The following is a 26,254-nucleotide window of genomic DNA, read 5'->3' as shown; positions in this document are numbered from 1 at the left end:
GTTAGGAAGGCAAATGCAATGTTGGCATTTATTTCGAGAGGACTAGAATCTAAAAGCAGGGATGTGCTGCTGAGGCTCTGGTCAGACCACATTTAGAATATTGTGAGCAATTTTGGGCCCCGTATCTCAGGAAGGATGTGCTGGCCCTGGAGAGGGTCCAGAGGAGGTTCACGAGAATGATCCCAGGAATGAAAGGCTTAACATTTGAATTCTCTTCCCCAGAGAGCAGTGGAGGTTGGGTCATTGGATATATTCAAGGTTGAGTTAGGTACACGATTTTTGATCGACAAGGGGAGTCGAGGGTTACGGGGGGCAGAGGTGAAAGTGGATTTGAGGCCACAATCAGATCAGCCGCGGTCTTATCGAATGGCGGAGATGGCTCGAGGGGCCGAATGGCCTACTCCTGCTCCTCCTCAATTCTAGCAAGGCAAATCCCGTATCCTGAGACTGCGGCCCCGCATTCTAGATTCCACGGTCAGGGGGAGACAGCCTCCCAGCATCGACCCTGTCAGATCCTCTCAGAAATTTCTACCTTTCAGCGATCAGCACCCTTTTCTCTTCTGGTACAAATTGTCGTGATCGTTTGAAATTTGGTGTTCTAGCATTTGTCCTGATGAGTGCGCTGACAAGAAACTTCGGCAACACGTCTCCCTTTTTAGGGAGGTTTAACTCAATACCACAACTTGTCCCGGTGGGGTTTTGCACTGATGACCTCTGGTTCTCAATACCAGGAGCGCCACTCTGACTAGGCTGTTAGTATATTACTGGGGCCCAAATTTGCTCTAATTTCCCTGCCTTGAAACCCCAGCCTGTGTCGCACATCCCTTTGCGCCCAGTTGGAACGCACCAATCTGTAGAAAAAGTGCCCTTGGGAGATGGAGGAAGAAGACGGTATTGATTCATCCCTGCACCATCTGACTGAGTTCCCTTGGACGGTAACAGTGTAGCGTCCTGTCGAGAGTGATATGAGTCGGTCTGGAGGATTTTAAGGCCCCTTGGAGTGGGAACGGAGGCAGACGGGTGCCAAATTTAGAGCTGCCAGTTCCCTCACTCGGTGGGGGGGGGTAGCGGTCATGCACAGGACTACCCACCCAGGAGTAGCTAATAGCCAATTCGGCCAATGAGTGGCCACTTAAGACCAATTGTTGAAGGCCAATTGGGAATTTTCCAGGAAGGCAAATGGAATATTGTCCTTTATTGCAAGGGAATGGAATACAAAAGTAGGGATGTTATGCCACAATTTTGCAGGACATTGGTGAGAGCACATCTGGAGTGCTGTGTACAGATTTGGTCTCCTTAATTTCTACTGCATTAGCGGTTCAGAGAAGGTTCACTCGGCTGATTCCTGGGACGAAGGAGTTATCTCATGAGGCAAGGTTGGGACAGGTTGGGCCTGTATCCATCGGAGTTTAGAAGATTGAGAGGTTGAAACATATAAGATCCTGAGGGGACTTGACAGGATGGATGTGGAGAGGATGTTTCCCCCGCCGTGGGAGAGACTAGAACTAGGGGATGCAGTTTAAAAATAAGGGGTCCCCCATTCAAGACGGAGGCGAGAAGAGTTTTTTTTTCCCTCCGAGGGTCCTGAATCTGCGGAACTCTCTTTCCCAGGGAGTGGTGGTCATTGAATATTTTTAAGTCAGCATTAGATAGATTCCTGACCAGCAAGGGAGTCAAAGGTTATAGGAGGGAGGCAGGCAGGAAAGTGGAGTTGAGGCGGTAATCAGGTCAGCCGCGATCTTACTGAACAGGGGAAGCAGGCTCGAGGGGCCGAATGACCCACTCCTGCTCCTAATGCGTATGTTCGCAGGTTTGTAGGTTCCCGGAGGTGTCAGGGGAACAGTTTAGCTGCCTCGAGGTGGCCTCTCTCTGGAGGACCACTGTGGTGTTTGGGAGCGCTGTTGGGGGAGAGGGGGGCGGTGTGGGTGAGGGTGGTTGGGAAGCGGCCCAAGCAGGCTGTTCTGTCCAGGGACTCCCCACACCCCCCTGCCCACTACCCTCCCCACCCCGACCACCCACAGTGGCGACCCGGGTGGCTTAATCTGTTCTTAGTTTAAAGCTTCAAAATGTTGTTGAGAGGGTGCCTCTACCTCCTTGAAGCACCCTCTCCCTCCCTCAACTACCACGGCATCCTGCTGCTGCTTTCATGCTTGAAGGTGACTAATAGGGGCACCCCCCCACCCCCTCACCAGCTTTGACAGCCCACCCACCATCCTTAACTGGACAACGGGTGACTGTTTCCCCACACAGGGCAGGCTTCGGTCCCCCATTCGGGCCTTAGGGCGGGGGGGTCCTGAGGCACGCAGGGAAAGGCCCTGCCCATGTCGAACAGGTGCAGCGAGGCTTGGGGGGAGGGGAGCTGGGGGGGCTTTGCACCTGTTTCCAAAAGCGCTCCATCACCTTGGGGGTGGGGGGGGCGGGGGGTGCAGTTTCCCTCACCTCAGGTCTGCGTCTGTTGTCGACAATTCATAGCTTATGATTCATCAACTTCATTATCATCCCATCACGTGTACATGCTATCGGGGGTACTGTTACTGGGCTAGGAATCCAGTGGCCTAGGCTAGTGATTCCAAAACATGAGCTCAAATCCCACCACAGCAGCTGGGGAGTTTAAATTCAATTCATTTCGTAAACCTCAAGTTAAAAATCTAGCAGCACAAATGACCAGATTGGATCTGGCATGAGTAGAGAATTGGTCAGCTGATAGGAAAGAGAGAGGAGGTATAAAAGGGGTCAGTTTCTGGCTGGTAAGGTGTAATGAGCGGAGCGCCACAGGGATCAGTGCTGGGGCCTCACCTATTCAGGATCTATAATCAATCACTTGGGACGAAAGGGCTGAACGTATGGTGACTAAATTTGCTGATGACACAAAGATGGGTGAGAAAAGTAAGTTGCGAAGAGGACACAAGGAGTCTGCGAAGGGATATACACAGCCTGAGCCAACGGGCAGAAATTTGGCAGACAGAGCGTGAAGTAAGAAAATGCGACTTTGCCCACTTTGACAGCAAGAATTTTTTAAAAAAGCAGCACCTTATTTAACCGGAAGGTGACTGCAGGACTCTGAGGTACAGAGGGATCTGGGTGTCCTGGAACACGAATCATAAAAAGTTAAGTGTGCAGGTACGGCAAGTGATTAGAAAGGCAAATGGAATGTTGTCGTTTATTGTAAGGGAAATGGAATTAAAGGCAAGTATGTTTTGCCACAGTTGCACAGGGCGTTGGGTGAGACCACGTTTAGAGTGCTGTGTACAGTTTTGGTCTTCTTACTTAAGTAAGGACGTAATTACATTGGGAACAGTTCTGAGAAGGTTCACTCGACTAATTCCTGGGACGAGGGAGTTATCCTATGCGGAAAGGTTGGACAGGTTGGGCCTGTATCCAGTGGAGTTTATAAGAACGAGAGGTGATCTTATTGAAACATTTAAGATCCTGAGGGGACTTCACAGGGTGGAGGCTGAAGGGACGTTTCCCCTTGTGGGAGAGACTAGAACTCGGGGACACAGGATTAAGACGGAGATGAGGAGAAATTTTTTTCTTTCAGAGGTTCGTGAGTCTTTGGAGTTCACTTCCCCAGAGAGCAGCGGAGGCACGGTAAGTGAATATTTTTAAGGCAGAGCTAGATTGACTCCCTTGTCAATCAAGAGTCTAAAGGGTATAGGGGTTGGAAAGGAAAGTGGATTTGATACCACAATTGGATCAGCCATGATCTTATTGAGAATCGGAGCAGGCTCGAGGGGGCGAATGGCCTCCTTCTGCTCCTAATTTGTATGTTTATACAACTGTCGTTAAAGACCCATCTGTCCTTTAGGGAAGGAAATCTGGCCAACGTTGGACTCCGATCCACAGCAAGGTGGCTGACATTTATCTGCCCCCTGACAGGGCCACCCCAGCTGTATTCAAGAAGGCAGCTCACCACCGCCTTCACAAGGCCCATTAGGGATGGGCAATAAACGTGGGCCTTGCTCAAGACCGCACATCCCGTAAATGAGAAAAGAATAAACATCATGCACCACGAGGGGACAATGTGATCTGGACAGTCCTTAGGCTCTCTTCATCCAGCAACTTGTACATTCCCATGTATTCCCTTTGAACCTAAGCCATCGCATGTTTCAATATCTACCACAGCTGCTCTTTGATACAACATTTTTTCCAGCCAATTAAGCCTGCGCTTGCTTCCCATGCATCCCACTGGGGTTTGGCTCGATTCCAGCTCTGCGTCTTCATTGTCAAGTCCTTTCTCTTCAAAGTCAACCCGAGCAGCTCGTAAAACAAAAAAACAAAAATTGCTGCAAAAACTCAGCAGGTCTGACAGCGTCTGTGGAGGGAAAGACGGAGTCGATGTTTCGAGTCCCTGTGACTCTTCTTCAGAACTAAAGAGAAATAGAAATGTGGTGAAATATAAACTGTTTAAGGGGCGGGGGGAACGGTGGGACAGGTGAAGCTGGATAGAGGGCCAGTGATAGGTGGAGGCAAAGGAGGGATTGCAAAAGATGTCATAGACAAAAGGTGGAAGGGGTGTTGATGGTGATACTGGCTAAAGGAGGTGTTAATGGGGACATTAAGAGTAGAAAGCAGGATGAGCGAGTGACAAATGGCGCTAGTGGGGGTGGGGGGAGGAGACGGTTTGGGAGAGAAGATCAAAAATAGGCTAAAGGGGATAAAACAATGAATGGAAATAAATTTTAAAAATAATAATAGAAATAAGTGGGAAAAAAATATACATATAAAAATTTTAAAAATAAATATTAGAAAAAAGGGGATCAAAAAAGGGGGTGGGAATGGAGGAGAGAGAGTTCATGATCTGAAGTTGTTGAACTCAATATTAAGTCCGGCTGGCTGTAAAGTGCCTAGTCGGAAGATGAGGTGCTGTTCCTCCAGTTTGCGTTGAGCTTCACTGGAACATTGCAGCAGGCCAAGGACGGACTTGTGGGCATGAGAGCAGGGTGGAGTGTTGAAATGGCAAGCGACAGGGAGGTCTGGGTCATGCTTGCGGACATGAACTCTCTCCCCCATTCTCATCCCCTTTTTTTGCATTATTTAGGTTTTTAATTTTTATATATATTTTTTTCCACCTATTTCTATTATTATTTTTACATTTTATTTCCATTCGTTGTTTTATCCCCACCTTTTAGCCTATTTCGATCTTTTCTCCCACACCGTCCTCTCCCCCCACACCACCCCCACTAGGGCCATCTGTCACTTGCTCATCCTGCTTTCCACTCTTATTGTCCCCAATAACACCTCCTTTAGCCAGTATCACCACCATTAACACCCCTTCCACCTTTTGTTCATGACATCTTCGGCAATCTCTCCTTTGCCTCCACCTATCACTGGCCCTCTATCCAACTCCACCTGTCCCACCCCCTCTTAAACAATATATAGTTCGCCACATTTCTACTTCTCTTTAGTTCTGATGAAGAGTCACACGGACTCGAAACGATGACTCTGTCTTTCTTGCCACAGACGCTGTCAGACCTGCTGAGTTTTTCCAGCAATTTTTGTTTTTGTTTCGGATTTCCAGCATCCGCAGTATTTTGCTTTTGTCCGAGCAGTTTGCGATCCCAGTTTCCCCAAATGTCCATCCACTTTCCTGTCTGGAACGCAAAGGGCAGCGGCAAAGGCTGAAAGGGCAGCCAATAATAACTTACAAACGAGAATTGGAAAAATATTTGACAAGGGAAACGTCTGTGAGGATAATGCGGGGAAAGAACAACGGAGTGCGAGCAACTGGGTAGCTCCGTCAAAGAGCTAGCACAGGTATATAGGGCCGAATGGAATGGCGCTCTTTGTTCTCCTGCTGCAACATCCAGCACATCCAAAGCTGCGCGCTATCGTTTCGGAGACGCGCTGGGACTCTGACCTCGAGTCAGAAAGTCAAGGGTTCGATTCCCCACTCCAGGGACCTGACCCCCATAATCAAGGCTGGCACACCACAGCCCGCGCTGATGGAGAGCGGCACAGTCAGAGGCATCGTCTCTCAGGCGAGGCGTTAAACCTCTCAGGGTGTGCCAAGGACAATATTTCTTCAAGACTGAAAAAGGCGGCAGGGTAAGGGCATATGACGCAACTGGTCTCAGCGAGAATACAAATCGCACCCCATGATCAACACTTTGACTCAAATTTGAAGAGCAGTCATTGGCCCAGCGTGGATCGCCCGGTGGGCGCCAGGGGGAAATCGCCTGCGGCGTCACCGGGGGAAAATTGCCCATGGCATCCCGGGTGGAAAATCGCACCCGCCGTCGCGGTGAAATCGCGCCAGCCCTCGCGGTGTAATCGCGCCCGCTGTCGCGGCGAAATCGCACCCGCCGTCGCGGTGAAATCGCACCAGCCCTCGCAGTGAAATCGCACTCTGATACTGCTCCACTTTCACCCAACAAGCTCACTGCCACACACTCTAGCATTCTCAAGGGTTCTGCTAATTTGTGCACTTACGTGGCTTCTTCGACTTTGGGTAACAGCTGCTCTGCCAGCGTCCTCTCTTTCAATTCCAATGCTGCCGGGTCAATGTGCCGATCCGAATCCAGTTCTGCCAACTCCCGTTCGCCAATTGTCATTCCCATCATCCGCTTGTTCCTAATTCACAAAGTCGAGAGTTAGCATCCACCTCAGTATTAGCCATCGCAGGTTCCTGTTTCTAATCTGGTACAAGATGTCACTGGTGAGGAATGTGATATTTTCCAGTTCTATGCATCAGGTATTGGACATAATGGGTTCAATACAAAGTAAAGCCCCCTCTACACTGTCCCCATCAAACACTCCCAGCCAGGTACAGCACGGGGTTAGATACAGAGTAAAGCTCCCTCTACACTGTCCGCATCAAACACTCCCAGGACAGGTACAGCACGGGTTTAGATACAGAGTAAAGCCCCCTCTACACTGTCCCCATCAAACACTCCCAGGACAGGTACAGCACGGGGTTAGATACAGAGTAAAGCTCCCTCTACACTGTCCCCATCAAACACTCCCAGGACAGGTACAGCACGGGTTTAGATACAGAGTAAAGCTCCCTCTACACTGTCCCCATCAAACACTCCCAGGACAGGTACAACACGGGGTTAGATACAGAGTAAAGCTCCCTCTACACTGTCCCCATCAAACACCCTCAGGACAGGTACAGCACGGGGTTAGATACAGAGTAAAGCTCCCTCTACACTGTCCCCATCAAACACCCTCAGGACAGGTACAGCACGGGGTTAGATACAGAGTAAAGCTCCCTCTACACTGTCACCATCAAACACTCCCAGGACAGGTACAGCACGGGGTTAGATACAGAGTAAAGCTCCCTCTACACTGTCCCCATCAAACACTCCCAGGACAGGTACAGCACGCGGTTAGATACAGAGTAAATCTCCCTCTACACTGTCCCCATCAAACACTCCCAGGACAGGTACAGTACAGGGTTAGATACAGAGTAAAGCTTTTTCTAAAATGGTGTGTTGGATTGAGAGTCCCAGTCTCCACACGTGGAAGGAAAGATTTAGTGATCACAGCGTGACGAATTGACAGCCCATTCTCAAACGAAGCCCACAGTGGATAAAGGCGACAGTGCCTCATTCCCGGAAAAGCAACTGCTACAACTCCCATTAGTTCAGGCATCCAAGGCCAATACATCGATCTGTCTGGTGTGGAGCGTCTATCAGCGCCGGACTCAACGGCCCGGCGTGGGAGAGGTGTTTGTACCTGAAATCGTCCAGCTGGTTGTATATCTCCAGAGTCAAAAACTTCTGCATGCCTTTGACAATGTTCTTCACAGCTTCTTCACAAAGCATGTCAGGACGGCAGCGATCTTTAACACAAACACATACATCAATATCAGGACAGTGGGGATTTACTAAAGCACAGAAGGGAATCATTCAGGCCCTCAAGCCGGTAACACGGGAATAGGAGGCCATTCAGCCCCTCGAGCCTGTTACACGGGAATAGGAGGAGGCCCATTCAGCCCCTCAAGCCTGTTAGACAGGAACAGGAGGAGGCCACTCAGCCCCTTGAGCCTGTTACACAGGAACAGGAGGAGGCCACTCAGCCCCTTGAGCCTGTTACACAGGAACAGGAGGCCATTCAGCCCCTCGAGCCTGTTACACGGGAACAGGAGGAAGCCATTCAGCCCCTTGATCCTGTTACTCAGGAACAGGAGGAAGCCAGTCAGCCCCTCGAGCCTGTTACACAGGAACAGAAGGCCATTCAGCCCCTCGATTCTGCCCCATCATTCAATCAGATCATGGCTGACCTGCATCTCAACTCCATTTATCCAATCTCCGCTCCATATCCTTTAATATCCTTGCCCAGCAAAAATCGACTGATCTCAATCCTGAATGCTCTGAGTGAGTGCCAAGGTCCAGCATCATTTGAACGGCCTGGCTCATATTTTAATGTTCTGGACTCTCCCCCAGCCACAGGAAACAGTTTCTCTCGATCAAATCCTCCAATCATCTTAGACACCTCAATCGGATCACCCCCTTCATCTTCTACACTCGAGGGAATACAAGCTCAGTCTGTGCAAGCTGTCCTTGCTACTTAACCCTGTTAACTCCGGGTTTCCTGCTGGTTTCATACCCCCTCATGCTCAGAGGGTGCACCGCGCCCCTTCTGAGGCCAACATACCCTTCCTGGCGTGCAGTGCCCAGGACAGTACACGGTTACTCCAGAGGGGGTCTAACCAGAGCTCTGTACTACTGATGACTCAGTTCCTCGCTTTAGTATTCAAACCCTCTGGAACCCAACACTGTATTAGCCTTTTGCTGCCTCTTGTAGTACTTCTGTCATCTCGGTGGATGGGCCTCTGGCTTCTCCACAGTTCTAGCCTGTCTCTAACAAGAAGGCGTTCTCAAACACATACCCTCCCACGAAGACACTGCACTCACACACGAGCTCCTGTCGAATTCTGCCCCCCCACCACCACCCCTCCACCAACCCCCCCAGGCCCTGCCGCAAGGCACTCCCTCTGCGTGCAGCCATTCTACATCCCACACAGGACGCACTCCACCACCGGCGCACTTACCCAGCTCAAAAGAGATTTCGTGTGGCACAGATACCTTGAGGACCTGAAACAAAAATCAGACAAACGTAAAGCGTCACAATGGGTGCCCATCACCAGCGGGGTAACGGGGGTGGTGGGTGGGAGGGGTGGAGCAGTGTGGCGGGAGCAGCCTGTTAGTGCCCGGGCTCCAGCCACAAGAACGAGACCAAGACCTACGGGCGGCGGCAAACAGTTCACAAAGTGAGAATCCCGGGTCAAGAGTCAAGAACAGGAGACAAGCCAGAGAGAAAAGGGGGGAGCAGGAAAATGGGGTGAGAGAGCTGGCAGGAGAACAGCTGCAGATTACGTAGCACAGGCCTGTACATCTTCTGGCACACAAAGAGGTCATTTGGCCCATTGATGCGAAGCCAACTCTTGACTAGAGCAATCCAAAATAATTCCACTCCTCTACCCTCCTCCCACAGCCCAGTGTCTTGCTCTGTCTCAAGTATTTACATGCATTTTTTCCCCTTTAATATACACATACAGCACGGGATTAGATACAGAGTAAAGCTCCCTCTACACTGTCCCCATCAAACACTCCCAGGACAAGTACAGCACGGGGTTAGATACAGAGTAAATCTCCCTCTACACTGTCCCCATCAAACACTCCCAGGACAGGTACAGCACGGGGTTAGATACAGAGTAAAGCCCCCTCTACACTGTCCCCATCAAACACTCCCAGGACAGGTACAGCACGGGGTTAGATACAGAGTAAAACTCCCTCTACACTGTCCCCATCAAACACTCCCAGGACAGGTACAGCACGAGGTTAGATACAGAGTAAAGCTCCCTCTACACTGTCCCCATCAAACACTCCCAGGACAGAGACAGCACGGGGTTAGATACAGAGTAAAGCTCCCTCTGCACTGTCCCATCAAATGCTTGCTAGATACATCATGCAGAATGATCAACATCAACAGGATAAATCCAGTGGCCCTGCTCCTTATTTGGAAGAGTGATAATGAATTGAAAGGTAAGCTCACCGCTGCTCTGTCCAGAAAGGTGCTGCAATAATCCACAAACATTCGACGAGTGTCTTTGAGATTGGCTCCTTTAAACATCTCCCCATGCAGATAACACAGCTGTCGAAATATCAGGAGTTAGCTGGACTGTCAACACCAGAACTGAGTGCTCACCCAATTCTCATCATCACATCAACTACTCCTCACCCAGTGAGGAAACCCATCAAATAGCCCGTCCCAGGACCCAATCCATATCAAATACCCCGGCCCCAGGACCCAATCCATATCAAATAGCCCACCCCAGGACCCAATCCATATCAAATACCCCGGCCCCAGGACCCAATCCATATCAAATAGCCCAACCCAGGACCCAATCCATATCAAATAGCCCGGCCCCAGGACCCAATCCATATCAAATACCCCGGCCCCAGGACCCAATCCATATCAAATAGCCCACCCCAGGACCCAATCCATATCAAATAGCCCACCCCAGGACCCAATCCACATAAAATACCCCGGCCCCCAAAACCCAATCCATATCAAATAGCCCACCCCAGGACCCAATCCATATCAAATAGCCCGGCCCCAGGACCCAATCCATATCAAATAGCCCAACCCAGGACCCAATCCATATCAAATAGCCCTGCCCAGGACCCAATCCATATCAAATAGCACACCCCAGGACCCAATCCATATCAAATAGCCCAACCCAGGACCCAATCCACATAAAATACCCCGGACCGCAAAACCCAATCCATATCAAATAGCCCACCCCAGGACCCAATCCATATCAAATACCCCGGCCCCAGGACCCAATCCATATCAAATAGCCCAACCCAGGACCCAATCCATATCAAATAGCCCGGCCCCCAAAACCCAATCCATATCAAATAGCCCGGCCCCCAAAACCCAATCCATATCAAATAGCCCGGCCCCCAAAACCCAATCCATATCAAATAGCCCGGCCCCCAAAACCCAATCCATATCAAATAGCCCGGCCCCCAAAACCCAATCCATATCAAATAGCCCACCCCAGGACCCAATCCATATCAAATAGCCCACCCCAGGACCCAATCCATATCAAATAGCCCACCCCAAAACCCAATCCATATCAAATAGCCCACCCCAGGACCCAATCCATATCAAATAGCCCACCCCAGGACCCAATCCATATCAAATAGCCCTGCCCAGGACCCAATCCATATCAAATAGCCCGGCCCCCAAAACCCAATCCATATCAAATAGCCTGGCCCCCAAAACCCAATCCATATCAAATAGCCCACCCCAGGACCCAATCCATATCAAATAGCCCAACCCAGGACCCAATCCATATCAAATAGCCCGGCCCCCAAAACCCAATCCATATCAAATAGCCCACCCCAGGACCCAATCCATATCAAATAGCCCACCCCAGGACCCAATCCATATCAAATAGCCCACCCCAGGACCCAATCCATATCAAATAGCCCTGCCCAGGACCCAATCCATATCAAATAGCCCGGCCCCCAAAACCCAATCCATATCAAATAGCCCGGCCCCCAAAACCCAATCCATATCAAATAGCCCGGCCCCCAAAACCCAATCCATATCAAATAGCACAGCCCAGGACCCAATCCATATCAAATAGCCCAACCCAGGACCCAATCCATATCAAATAGCCCACCCCAGGACCCAATCCATATCAAATAGCACACCCCAGGACCCAATCCATATCAAATAGCACACCCCAGGACCCAATCCATATCAAATAGCCCTGCCCAGGACCCAATCCATATCAAATAGCCCACCCCAGGACCCAATCCATATCAAATAGCCCAGCCCCCAAAACCCAATCCATATCAAATAGCCCACCCCAGGACCCAATCCATATCAAATAGCCCAGCCTAGGACCCAATCCATATCAAACAGCCCACCCCAGGACCCAATCCATATCAAATAGCCCGGCCCCCAAAACCCAATCCATATCAAATAGCCCACCCCAGGACCCAATCCATATCAAATAGCCCACCCCAGGACCCAATTCATATAAAATACCCCGGCCCCAGGACCCAATCCATATCAAATACACCGGCCCCCAAAACCCAATCCATATCAAATAGCCCACCCCAGGACCCAATCCATATCAAATACACCGGCCCCCAAAACCCAATCCATATCAAATAGCCCACCCCAGGACCCCATCCATATCAAATAGCCCGGCCCCCAAAACCCAATCCATATCAAATAGCCCACCCCAGGACCCAATCCATATCAAATAGCCCAGACCCCAAAACCTCGCCCCAAGCAGAGTTTCCCAATCAATTACCCTTCCCCGAAACATAGCCCCCATCAAATACCCCACCCGAGACTCACCTCATCACATATACCCCGAGACACACTTGTCATCAAATACCCCCCTTGTCACATTGCCCGTCAAATACCCACCGAGACACATTCGCCGTCAAATACCCCCCGAGACACATTCCCCGTCAAATACCCCCCGAGACACATTCCCCGTCAAATACCCCCCGAGACACATTCCCCGTCAAATACCCCCCGAGACACATTCCCCGTCAAATACCCCCCGAGACACATTCCCCGTCAAATACCCCCCGAGACACATTCCCCGTCAAATACCCCCCGAGACACATTCCCCGTCAAATACCCCCCGAGACACATTCCCCGTCAAATACCCCCCGAGACACATTCCCCGTCAAATACCCCCCGAGACACATTCCCCGTCAAATACCCCCCGAGACACATTCCCCGTCAAATACCCCCCGAGACACATTCCCCGTCAAATACCCCCCGAGACACATTCCCCGTCAAATACCCCCCGAGACACATTCCCGGTCAAATACCCCCCGAGACACATTCCCCGTCAAATACCCCCCCCGAGACACATTCCACGTCAAATACCCCCCGAGACACGTTCCCCATCAATTACCCCCCGAGACACGTTCCCCATCAATTACTCCACCCAAGACAGGGTTCCCATTAAATATCCTTTCTCAATCAAATGCCCCTCCCCGAGGCACAGTCCCCGTCAAGAACCCCAGCCTGAGACTCAGCTCATCATATACCCTTCTGAGGCAGTCCCCATCAAACACCCCTCTCCAAGATTTAGCCTAAAAATATACCCCGCCCCTCATATACTCCACTCTGAGATTTATCCTATCAAATACCCCTCCTCGAGATACACCCCCATCAAATACCCCTCCTCGAGATTCACCCCATCAAATCCCCCTCCGAGATTCACCCACATCAAATACCCCTCCGAGATTCACTCTCATCAAATACCCCTCCTCGAGATTCACCCCATCAAATCCCCCTCCGAAATACATCCCCATCAAATACCCCTCCTCGAGATTCACCCCATCAAATCCCCCTCCGAGATACATCCCCATCAAATACCCCTCCTCAAGATTCACCCCATCAAATCGCTCTCCGAGATTCACTCCCATCAAATACCCCTCCTCGAGATTCACCCCATCAAATACCCCTCCGAGATTCACCCCATCAAATATCCCTCCTCAAGATTCACCCCCATCAAAGACCCCTCCTCGAGATTCACCCCCATCAAAAACCCCTCCCCCAGATTCATCCCAAATGCTCCTCCCCGAGATACACCCCCATCAAATACCCCTCCCCGAGATACACCCCCATCAAATACCCCTCCCCGAGATACACTCCCATCAAATACCCCTCCTCGAGATTCACCCCCATCAAATACCCCTCCAAGATTACCCCCATCAAATACCCCTCCAAGATTCACCCCCATCAAATAACCCTCCGAGATTCACCCCCATCAAATACCCCTCCAAGATTCACTCCCAAATTCCCCTCCAAGATTCACCCCCATCAAATACCCCTCTGAGATTCACCCCCATCAAATACCCCTTCTCGAGATTCATCCCCATCAAATACCCCCTAAGACACATTCCCCATCAAATACCCCCCGAGACAAATTCCCCATCAAATACCCCCCCGAGACACATTCCCCGTCAAATACCTCCCGAGACACATTCCCCGTCAAATACCCCCCGAGACACATTCCCCGTCAAATATCCCCCCCGAGACACATTCCCCGTCAAATAGCCCCCGAGACACATTCCCAATCAACTACTCCACCCAAGACAGGGTTCACATCAAATATCCTTTGTCAATCAAATGCCCCTACCCGAGGCACAGTCCCTGTCAAGAACCCCAGCCTGAGACTTAGCTCATCACATACCCTTCTGAGGCAGTCTCCATCAAACACCCCTCTCCAAGATTTAGCCTAAAAATATACCCCACCCCTCATATACTCCATCTGAGATCTATCCTATCAAATACCCCTCCTCGAGATACACCCCCATCAAATACCCCTCCTCGAGATTCACCCCATCAAATCCCCCTCCGAGATTCACCCCCATCAAATCCCCCTCCGAGATTCACCCCCATCACATACCCCGCCAAGATTCACCCCCTCAAATACCCCTCCGAGATTCACCCCCAACAATTCCCGCTCCGAGATTCACCCCCCAAATACCCCTCCGAGATTTACCCCCAAATACCTCTCCTCAAGATTCACCCCAAATATCCGTTTGTGATTCACCCCCAAATACCCCAGCCGAGATTCACACACATGAAACACCCCTCCCTGACACAAAATTGCCGCTCCACAACACTCGCCCCCACATAGCCCCCTTTCTGTTTTCCATCGCAGCCACTGGGGTAATGTCGGTAACCTGGCAGCCAACGTAGACACAGCACAATCCCACAAACAGCAATGTGACTGACCACCAGATCATTTGCTGTTATGATGTCGGTTCGGGGGCAAATGTCGGCCAGGGCAACGGGGGAGGGCTTCTGCTCTTCTTCCAATAGCCAGCGTCGGGGTCTTTAACATCCATCGGAGAGAGCAGACGTGGCCTCGCTTTCACATCGCGTGGGCAAGATGGCACCTCCGACAAGGTGGCTCTGGTCTCTGGAGTGGGACTTAAGCCCGAACCTTCTGAGTCGGAGGTGGGAGAGCTGCCCACTCGACCTTAGCTGACACTTTACGAAGGGCAGCCCCACTGAGACAATGGAGACGGGGCAGGGTGGAGAGGGGAGGGGGGAGGCACAGCAGTTGTGGGGGGGGTTATATAGCCCTTGATTAGGGGATCTGGCTGTACCCCAGAAACTAACAGTGGCACATGGAGAAAGACATGGCCGCAGACCAAATATACCAGGGGTGGGCAAGTTGCCCCTGTCAGGGTCGGGGGGAGGCAGATGCAACACTCACCACAGCCGCGGCGTCGAACTGCAGGATGACATGATGGAGGAAGATGATGAGGCAGGTCGGCCGATCCTTCAGCAGCTCAATGCATTGGAAGTGGCTGCAGTTATCATCGACCGTCTGAAAGGCAGAGCAGCATTGGTTAGAGAGGGGCCCACACTCCCGCATTACAAAGCAAGACTCCAGGCTCCAACTGTTCAGACTAGACTGAGGCAAATTGGTTGGGGGGAGGTGGGCGGGTTCCTTTTTGACAGACTTAAGATCATTCAGGGACTCAACTACTGTTTACCTCAGGGCCTGAGAATCAGACTGAGGGGCCTGGAAGAAAAAGTATAGTCGGGGACAGATTAGATAGGCTTATTCGGCATGGAAGAGTCATAAAAGCACGGATTAGATAGATTTACTCTGCACGGAGTGATAAAGGGGCAGATTAGACAGGGGTACTCTGCACAGAGGACTGATAAAAGGACAGCTAAAGATGCAGCCACCGAGGGGGCAGCGATTAAAAGCAGAGTTGCTGCAGAAGCCAGAATTAGGGGAACACAAGAGTTAGGGAGAGTTGTAGGGGCTGGAGGAGGTTACAGAGATAGGGAGGGCTGTAGGGGCTGGAGGAGGTTACAGAGATAGGGAGGGCTGCAGGGGCTGGAGGAAGTTACAGAGATAGGGAGGGTTGTAGGGGCTGGAGGAAGTTACAGAGATAGGGAGGGTTGTAGGGGCTGGAGGAGGTTACAGAGATAGGGAGGGTTGTCGGGGCTGGAGGAGTTTACAGAGATAGGGGGGGTTGTAGGGGCTGGAGGAGGTTACAGAGATAGGGGGGTTGTAGGGGCTGGAGGAGGTTACAGAGATAGGGAGGGGTGTAGGGGCTGGAGGAGGTTACAGAGATAGGGAGGGTTGTAGGGGCTGGAGGAAGTTACAGAGATAGGGAGGGGTGTAGGGGCTGGAGGAGGTTACAGAGATAGGGAGGGGTGTAGGGGCTGGAGGAGGTTACAGAGATAGGGAGGGGTGTAGGGGCTGGAGGAGGTTACAGAGATAGGGAGGGTTGTAGGGGCTGGAGGAAGTTACAGAGATAGGGAGGGGTGTAGGGGCTGGAGGAGGTTACAGAGATAGGGAGGGGTGTAGGGGCTGGAGGAGGTTACAGAGATAGGGAGGGTTGTAGGGGCTGGAGGAGGTTACAGAGATAGGGAGGGTTGTAGGGGCTGGAAGAGGTTACCGAGATAGGGAGGGTTGTGGGGGCTGGAGGAGGTTACAGAGATAGGGAGGGTTGTAGGGGCTGGAGGAGGTTACCGAGATAGGGAGGGTTGTAGGGGCTGGAGGAGGTTACCGAGATAGGGAGGGTTGTAGGGGCTGGAGGAGGTTACAGAGATAGGGAGGGGTGTAGGGGCTGGAGGAGGTTACAGAGATAGGGAGGGGTGTAGGGGCTGGAGGAGGTTACAGAGATAGGGAGGGGTGTAGGGGCTGGAGGAGGTTACAGAGATAGGGAGGGGTGTAGGGGCTGGAGGAGGTTACAGAGATAGGGAGGTTGTAGGGGCTGGAGGAGGTTACAGAGATCGGGACGAGGCGAGGCCATGGGCGGATTTGGAAACAAGGATGAGGATTTTCAAATCATGGCGCCGCTTAACCGGGAGCCAGTGCAGCTCAGCGAGCAGAGGGTGCAGGCTGAACAGGACTCGGCGCGACAGAGGGCACAGGCAGCAGAGATTTGGATGACCTCAAGTTTTAGCAAGGGTGCAAGGTGAGAGGCCAGTCAGGAGCGCATGATGATAGCCAAGTTAGGAGGCAACAAAGGCCTGGGTGAAGGCTTCAGCAGATGAACTGGGGCGGGGTCTGTGAGGGGAAATGAGTCAGGCAATGTTACAGCGGAGGAGTGCAGCGGCGATGGTGGGGATATGTATATTACAAGATGTGCAACAGGCTGCCGTAATGCCTACCCGCCTATATGCCTGTCAGAAGCGGACTACCTACTCCAGGCATATTAAGCAGTTGGACAGGTCCCAGATTGGGATGCTTTAGGAACAACATGGCATCAAGTGGGGAGACAAAGTGTCCAACACTTCAAACAGCAGAAACATCTGGAATTGACGCACTTGTCAACAAAGCCCAGCTCAGGTACAGTGGACATGAGCATTTACTGACAATAAAGTCCTTAAAGCGGGGAGGGGGGTCGCGTATTCACAAATTATACTTGAAAAGCTAGGCCGACATTAAGGTTCAAGGACTCCTGAAGGCGACCCTCAGGAAATGTAGCATGCCCGCCACAGGCTGAGAGAAAAATGCACAAGAAGGAACAAACCGGGGGAGCAACCTGTTCCTCCGAACAGGAAGGGAATACAAGGCAGCAAAGAATAAAAGTCAAGCTCAAAAAAATAACAGACAGTGCCCCGAAACAAAAAAAAAATTAAAAATCAGACAATTCACCCTCGCCTGCTCTGTGGGAAGTCACGCGGACCTGTCATTAGGATCCACAGCCATGGCACAATGCACAACAGACGACTCGACACACACACACTAGGAATGGCCACCTTCCAGAGCGATGGGGAACCCACCATGAGGGGATGTGATCTGGCAAAGGTGGACTGGGAGCAGCTACTTGAAGGTAAGTCCGTCAGAGAAGGGGGAGGTCAAGGAGGAGATCGTGAGGGTTCAGAGTAAACACGTTCCCACGGGTGGGTGTGGGGGGGGTGGGGGGTGGAGAAGAGAGAGAGGGAGGGGAAGGGTGCGATTCCCAAATCGAGAGCCCTCGGGGATGTCGAGGGGCTGGCAGGGGTAGGATGAGGGAAGCTCATGTCACACACAACAAAAGCGCTCGACACTGCAGGAAGCCTCAAGGGTAGGACAGAAAGCGCGGGGGTGAAATTCAAAAGTAAACTAGGAAAGCAAGAGAGAGGACATGAGAAAATATTGCCGAGTAAGATCAAAGAAAGTCCAAAGGATGTTTTCTAAATAGGCAAAGTACAAGGGTGTGGTGAAGGCTGATTCAATCGTGGCTTCCAAATTGGTTCATTATCTGAGGAGGAAAAGATTGCAGAGCAGGACTGGGAAAAGGCAGGGCAAGTGACACTAGGTGAGTTGCTCTTACAGGGAGTCAACACAGACAGGAAGGGCCGAATGGTCCCCCTCTGTGCCGTCACCATTCTGTGATTCCATGGTTCTATAAATATTAGTCCCAGGACACCGGGGAGAACTTCTCCTAATAGTGGCCCTGAGATCTTTTAGCTCCATCTGAGAGGTCAGACGGAGCCTCGTTTTAATGTCTCATTCGAAAGGGGGCGCCTCTGACAGTGCAGCACTTCCTCAGCACGGACACCGGAAGCAAGAGCCTGGGTTATGGGGGGTGCTAAAGTCTCTGGCGTGGGGCTCGGGTCCGAAAAGGGAGTTTCTGCCCACTGAGAGGTGGCGGGCAGCTCCGCTTGCAGGCGGATCCTCCCCGTGAGCGGTCAGCTACCTACCGGGTCAAGGTCATTCTCAAACTCCTCGTCCTCAGCCCCAATGATGAGCATGGCGGGGTTGGCGGATCCGTGGGCCTTGCCAAACTGCAGACGCTGAAATGAGAGAAGGACACAGTTGTCAGCATGTAAAGCAGACACATTTGCTTAGTCAAACCTAGCCAGCCTGAACGACAAAGGCCTCACATGGCCTGTCCCCTGAAATAGCTCGAGCCCAGCAGACAACAATCAGTGAGTGCGCTGCTCGGAGTTTAACTCAACACACACTGCTCACGTTGGGGTGCAGAGGCTAAGAGCAGCAGGAGGTGAGAGGCACCAGAGAGGGCAGCTTGGGGCGTGGGGGAGGGCAGCTTGGGGCCTGGGGGAGGGCAGCTTGGGGCCTGGGGGAGGGCAGCTTGGGGCCTGGGGGAGGGCAGCTTGGGGCCTGGGGGAGGGCAGCTTGGGGCCTGGGGGAGGGCAGCTTGGGGCCTGGGGGAGGGCAGCTTGGGGCCTGGGGGAGGGCAGCTTGGGGCCTGGGGGAGGGCAGCTTGGGGCCTGGGGGAGGGCAGCTTGGGGCCTGGGGGAGGGCAGCTTGGGGCCTGGGGGAGGGCAGCTTGGGGCCTGGGGGAGGGCAGCTTGGGGCCTGGGGGAGGGCAGCTTGGGGCCTGGGGGAGGGCAGCTTGGGGCCTGGGGGAGGGCAGCTTGGGGCCTGGGGGAGGGCAGCTTGGGGCCTGGGGGAGGGCAGCTTGGGGCCTGGGGGAGGGCAGCTTGGGGCCTGGGGGAGGGCAGCTTGGGGCCTGGGGGAGGGCAGCTTGGGGCCTGGGGGAGGGCGCGAGGGCGGCTTGGGGGAGGGCGCGAGGGCGGCTTGGGGGAGGGCGGCGGAGGGGAGAGAGCGAGAGCGGCGGGGGGGAGAGAGCGAGAGCGGCGCGGGGGAGAGAGCGAGAGCGGCGCGGGGGAGAGAGCGAGAGCGGCGCGGGGGAGAGAGCGAGAGCGGCGCGGGGGAGAGAGCGAGAGCGGCGCGGGGGAGAGAGCGAGAGCGGCGCGGGGGAGAGAGCGAGAGCGGCGCGGGGGAGAGAGCGAGAGCGGCGCGGGGGAGAGAGCGAGAGCGAGAGCGGCGCGGGGGAGAGAGCGAGAGAGAGAGCGGCGCGGGGGAGAGAGCGAGAGAGAGAGCGGCGCGGGGGAGAGAGCGAGAGAGAGAGCGGCGCGGGGGAGAGAGCGAGAGAGAGAGCGGCGCGGGGGAGAGAGCGAGAGAGAGAGCGGCGCGGGGGAGAGAGCGAGAGAGAGAGCGGCGCGGGGGAGAGAGCGAGAGAGAGAGCGGCGCGGGGGAGAGAGCGAGAGAGAGAGCGGCGCGGGGGAGAGAGCGAGAGAGAGAGCGGCGCGGGGGAGAGAGCGAGAGAGAGAGCGGCGCGGGGGAGAGAGCGAGAGAGAGAGCGGCGCGGGGGAGAGAGCGAGAGAGAGAGCGGCGCGGGGGAGAGAGCGAGAGAGAGAGCGGCGCGGGGGAGAGAGCGAGAGAGAGAGCGGCGCGGGGGAGAGAGCGAGAGAGAGAGCGGCGCGGGGGAGAGAGCGAGAGAGAGAGCGGCGCGGGGGAGAGAGCGAGAGAGAGAGCGGCGCGGGGGAGAGAGCGAGAGAGAGAGCGGCGCGGGGGAGAGAGCGAGAGAGAGAGCGGCGCGGGGGAGAGAGCGAGAGAGAGAGCGGCGCGGGGGAGAGAGCGAGAGAGAGAGCGGCGCGGGGGAGAGAGCGAGAGAGAGAGCTGTCTAGAGGAGTCAGACAGAGTGAGCGATGTCGGGGGGAAGGAGAGTGAGAGCAGCATGGGGGACAAAGGGAGATTGTGTAGGGGGGGGAAGCGGGGAGAGATTGGGGAGCGGGAGAGAGGGGGAGGGGCAGGAAGTGGGGAGAGTGGAGAGATTTCGGAGCAGGAGAGGGGAGGGGGTAGACAGAGGCGAGGGAGGACAGAAAGGGAGGGAGGAGGAGAGGGGGGCAGAGGAAGAAAAGGCAGGGGCAGGGAGGAGGGGAGGGGATAGACAGGATTGGCGGAGATCAGGTGGGGGAGAGGGGAATGAGAAGAGGGAGGGGAGAGAGAAGGTGAGGGGGAGACAGGAAGGGTTAGTGATGTGAGGAAGACTGGAAGGAAGTCAGTCCAATGAAGATTTTCAAAGGGTCACTGTTGTAATGTAGGAAATACTACTCCTCCAACCCTTGGTACAGCCATTCCGCCCATCACACCTCTGCCAACTCTCTGAAAGGGCTCCTCCCTTAGCCCCTTCACCAGTGCCCTTTTGTCCTTCTGCTTCCTCCTCCAAATATTTACCCGCTTCCCCTGTGAAAATTACGTTGAATTCAGTTTCAATTGCCTGTCTCTGGTCAGACACTTTGTGTCCCAATCCTTCTCATCTGGCCCTTCCCTCTCTCAGCAATGATGTTAAACAGAGACCAAAGCAAAATGCTGGAAATACGAAACAACAACCAGGAATGCTAGAAATACTCAGCAGGTCTGGCATCTTCTATGAGGAGAGAGCGACTCCCAGAGAACTGCCACTTCTTACTCTGCTTCTCTCTCCACAGCTGCTGCTAGACTTGCTGATACTTCCTGCATTTCCTGTTTTAATCTCAAATCGATGCCCTTTAACCGTGAGCTTCACCGAGTGGCCAATCTCAACATTCCCAATCATCCCATCCAAAACCCTCACAGTCGACCAGGTTTCCCCCCTTCCTCACGATCTCTCCGTTCATTTTCAAATGTTACCAATGGGGTCTTCTGCATCTTCCTGCCCACCCCTCTCAAAGCCACAACCTCCACCACCCAGAAGGATTAAGGGGGCAGCAGGCGCACGGGAACACCACCACCCGCAAGTTCCCCGCCAAGCCGCACGCACCATCCAGACTCGGAACTGTTATCGGCGTCCTCTCACTGTCGCTGGGTCAAAATCCTGGAACTCCCTCCCTAAGAGCGTCGATAAAGGCTCTGGAGAAGAGGAGGACGCTCCCTTTCCTTCAACGACTACAGTCCAGAGGGTAGGTCTGGCAGCATCGGCGGAGAAGAACAAAGTTGACGTTTCGAGTCCTCATGACCCTTCAACAGAACTCAGTTCTGTTGAAGGGTCATGAGGACTCGAAGCGTCAACTTTGTTCTTCTCCGCCGATGCTGCCAGACCTGCTGAGTTTTTCCAGGTATTTCTGTTTTTGTTGTGGATTTTCAGCATCCGCAGTTTTTTGTTTTTATCATGGTCCAGAGGGTGGAGGTTCTCCCGGCAGTGCTATATAAGGCAGCACGTTTGACCCCGGTGGCAACTGGAGGAACAGCCAACATCTGTCCAAGTCAGGATGGGTGCTGTGACTGGGTGGGGAGCCTGCAGGTGGAGCCATGCATCTGTTGCCTTTGTCCTTCCAGATGGTACAGGTCACGAGTGCCGTCGAAGCAGCCTTGGCAAGTCGCCGCAGGGCATCTTGCAGATGGTACACACACACTGCTGCCACTGTGCGTCGGTGCTGGAGGGACTGAATGGTTAAGGCGGTGGATGGGGTGCCGAGCAAGCGGGCTGCTTTGTCCTGGACGGCGTCGAGATCTTTGAGTGCTGTTGGAGGTGCGCCCGTCCAGGGCGAGCGTGTGTGCCACCTCGGTCACCTTACACAAGGAAGGATGTCCTTGCCCTAGGAGGAGTGCAGCAAAAGTTCACCAGACTGGTCCCTGGGATGAGGGGATTTGTCCTATGAGGGGGCGGTGGTGATTGAGGAGACTAGGCCATAACCCTGGGAGTTGAGAAGATCGAGAGGTGATCGAATTGAAGCGTATAAAACCCTTACCGGGCTTGACAGGGTCGATGCTAGGAACACGGTGCCCCCTTGGCTGCAGGGGCTCGAGGTAGGGGGGGGGTCACAGTCTCAGGAGAAGGGGTTGGCCGTTTGGGCCTCGATGAGAAGAAATTTATTCACTCACAAGGTTTTTGGAATTCTCTAACCCCGAGACTGTGGTCGAGTTGATTCAAGACGGAGAACAGTAGATTTTTGGGTACGAAGGGAATCGAATAGGGGGCAGGGCAGCAAGGTGGTGTTCGGGTAGATCGACCATAATCTTGTTGAATGACAAAGCAATTTTGAGGGGCCGAATGGCCTGTAGCTCCAATTCCACTCCTGACCTATCCCCTGTAAGGCAGTGCCTCTGTACTCACCACATCGTGGCCATCGTCCAGGTCCATGGCTGCAGGTGGCTCCTGGGCACCCCTGAGGGAGGGGTGTGTGCCGTTCCCCCTGCGCTGAGCACTCAACTCTGGGTGGCGAGCCTGTTGGAGAGATAGATCAAAAGAGTTGAAGCACAGATGAGCCACTTCCTGCTCCTGCGTTTAAGGCGAAGCAGAGCACTGATGATCTGAGTCAAAGGAAGTGGCTGGTTTCATCCCTGTTAGACTGTCAGAGAGCACCGACACTGCCCGCCCGCTACCGCACAGGGCCCCGATTCAAACATCCCAGCGAGGCACAGGCAAGGAGCTCGACATTTCACCCGACGCGTTCAACTGAACCGCGAGAAAGACCGAGCGTCATAGCTACAGGCTCTGTGCCTGCAGATGTGGGGCTCTGCGTGTGTAACTTCAGTCGCTTGCCGGTTGAACAGATGCAGTGGAAGTAACTCAAGAGGATGAATTGAGAAACATCCAGAGCTGCATTAAACTGATCTGTATATCATCGCAGGAACAGCAGTGCACAAATCAGCAACAACACTGAGGTTTTCAGAGAGCTACCACTCCACAGACTGAAGGATGAGGAAATATTCTTCATGTATGCACACGACATATCCACCAGCATTTCACACACACTGACCGGTGTCCACCTGTATTTCACACACACTGACCGGTGTCCACCTGTATTTCACACACACTGACCGGTGTCCACCTGTATTTCACACACACTGACCGGTATCCACCAGTATTTCACACACACTGACCGGTGTCCACCTGTATTTCACACACACTGACCGGTATCCACCAGTATTTCATACACACTGAGCCGTATCCACCAGTATTTCACACACACTGAACCGTATCCACCAGTATTTCACACGCACTGAACCGTGTCCACCAGTATTTCACACACACTGACTGGTATCCACCAGTATTTCACACACACTGAACCATATCCACCAGTATTTCACACACACTGAACCGTGTCCACCAGTATTTCACACACACTGACCGGCATCCACCAGTATTTCATACACACTGAACCATATCCACTAGTATTTCACACACACTGACTGGTATCCAGCAGTATTTCATATACACTGAATGGTATCCACCAGTATTTCACTCACACTGTCCGGTATCCTCCAGTATTTCACAAACACTGGTATCCACCAGTATTTCACACACACTGACCAGTATCCATCAGTATTTCACACACACTTAACCGTATCCACCAGTATTTCATACACACTGAACTGTATCCACCAGTATTTCACACACACTGACCGGTATCCACCAGTATTTCACACACACTGACCGGTATCCACCAGTATTTCATACACACTGACCGGTGTCCACCAGTATTTCACACACACTGACCAGTGTCCACCAGTATTTCACACACACTGACCAGTATCCACCAGTATTTCACACACACTGACCGGTGTCCACCAGTATTTCACACACACTGACCGGTGTCCACCTGTATTTCACACACATTGACCGGTGTCCACCAGTATTTCACACACACTGACCGGTGTCCACCTGTATTTCACACACACTGACCGGTGTCCACCAGTATTTCACACACACTGACCGGTGTCCACCAGTATTTCACACACACTGACCGGTGTCCACCAGTATTTCACACACATTGACCGGTGTCCACCAGTATTTCACACACACTGACCGGTGTCCACCTGTATTTCACACACACTGAATGGTATTCACCAGTATTTCACTCACACTGTCCGGTATCCTCCAGTATTTCACAAACACTGGTACCCACCAGTATTTCACACACACACTGACCAGTATCCACCAGTATTTCACACACACTGACCAGTATCCACCAGTATTTCACACACACTTAACCGTATACATCAGTATTTCACACACACTTAACCGTATCCACCAGTATTTCTCACACACTGAACCGTATCCACCAGTATTTCACACAGAGACTGATATCCACCAGTATCTATCACAGTGAGCGATATCCACCTGTATCTTGCACACCCGTACTGATAGCCACCTGTATCTCTCACACACATCAAGCCCTATCTCGCACAGACCAACATCCACCCGTATCTGACACACGCTGACCAATATCCACTCCATCTCTCACACTAATCGATATCCACCCCTATCTGATGCACCGAGTAATATCCACCCCATCTCACACACTAACCAGTATCCACTTGTATCTCATACACACAGAAATATCCACCTGTTATCTCTCACACACACACTGACCGATACCCACCCATGCTGCCCACACACATTATCAGGGCCCTGTGCATTCAGTGTAAGAGATTACTCTACAGTGTACCCGCGTATTCAGAGTATGGGTTACTGTACAGTGTCCCTGTGTATTCAGTGTATTGGTTACTGCATCTCGTCCCTGTGCATTCAGAGTATGGGTTACTTAACAGTATCCCTATGTATTCAGAGTACTGGTTACTGTGCAGCCTCCCTATGTGTTCAGAGTATGGGTTACTTAACAGTGTCCCTGTGTATTCAGAGGATGGGTTACTGTGCAGTGGTCCCCATCTGTTCAGGATAAGTTTGACTGTACAAAATCCCTCTGAAGGCAGGGTAAGGGTTAACACAATACAACTCCCTTGAGAAGATACCGTGTCTGTCTAGCTCCGTAAACAATTCCAAAGTTGAACATGCGGCTCTGGGCCGGGCTGTGAAACAAGCTCCTATGTGAACACACAACCCAACTCTGCAAGCCGGCTGAGAGTCTGGCTCCTGGGTCCTGAGCCTGGCAGAGCGAGTATTCGCCTGCGCGAGCTGCTCTGCCCAATCTGAGTGATAAGCTCTGGAACAAATCTTCGTCAATCTTTGTCTGTCGGAGGGTACAAGCTGCAGCAGGAGCTCCAAATCACACCTGGAACATCCAGCCCAGCATTGCCAAAACTCTAGGGTTATTCTTCAGGGATTAAAGATGAGTCTTTAGGACTCTGCTACCAGCAACACCCAAGGGAAGGGAGGGGGGGAGGGGGGTGCAGGGGAGGCAAACAGAGGGGTGTTAAAATGAATGGTCTTTTCTCTTTATTTTTGCCAGAATATTGTCAGGGTTCCAAGTGTTAAGACACAAGGAGAGTTTGCATAAGTGGGGCTAATGTTTTCTGCAATGCATTTATATAGAGCCTTTTATGTAGTAAAATAGCCCAAGGTGTATAACACGGCAAAATTTGACTTGGGCCACAGAAGGGTATATTCGGCCAGCTGGTCAAAGAAGTAGGTTTTTAAGAGCGTCTTAAAGTAACAAAGAGAGAGAGAGGGAGGGAGAGTGCAAGTTGGAGAGGTTTAGGGAGGGAATTCCAGAGCTTGGGACCCAGGCAGTCGAAGGGCAGGGACCAGAGCGGGGCATCTCTGAGAAAATCCTTAACCCAGCCAGGCTGAGAGGCAGAGAGTCGGGACAGGCC

General features: G+C 52.7%; 1 protein-coding gene across 1 annotated transcript in view; it reads right to left on the bottom strand.

Moving 5' to 3' along the window:
- The window catches only part of arhgef1 (Rho guanine nucleotide exchange factor (GEF) 1), a gene marked incomplete at its 3' end in the record, with an annotated part of 108,323 nt that extends 85,404 nt beyond the window's left edge, over nucleotides 1–22,919 (bottom strand). Inside the window, exons 1-7 of the mRNA XM_078536121.1 lie at nucleotides 22,812–22,919; nucleotides 18,670–18,762; nucleotides 15,230–15,343; nucleotides 10,003–10,101; nucleotides 8,999–9,041; nucleotides 7,681–7,786; nucleotides 6,433–6,573 (exon numbers count right to left, since the gene is read on the bottom strand). Coding sequence (XP_078392247.1) covers nucleotides 6,433–6,573; nucleotides 7,681–7,786; nucleotides 8,999–9,041; nucleotides 10,003–10,101; nucleotides 15,230–15,343; nucleotides 18,670–18,762; nucleotides 22,812–22,838 — 623 coding nt within the window. The remainder of the gene's footprint in view (nucleotides 1–6,432; nucleotides 6,574–7,680; nucleotides 7,787–8,998; nucleotides 9,042–10,002; nucleotides 10,102–15,229; nucleotides 15,344–18,669; nucleotides 18,763–22,811) is intronic.
- Nucleotides 22,920–26,254: the final 3,335 nt, after the last annotated feature.

This window comes from Cetorhinus maximus, unplaced genomic scaffold (genome assembly GCF_964194155.1).
Source record: "Cetorhinus maximus unplaced genomic scaffold, sCetMax3.hap1.1 HAP1_SCAFFOLD_917, whole genome shotgun sequence".
Taxonomy (NCBI): domain Eukaryota; kingdom Metazoa; phylum Chordata; class Chondrichthyes; order Lamniformes; family Cetorhinidae; genus Cetorhinus; species Cetorhinus maximus.
The sequence above is the reverse complement of the archived record's forward strand: the minus strand, read 5'-3'. Positions and strand labels throughout refer to the sequence as shown.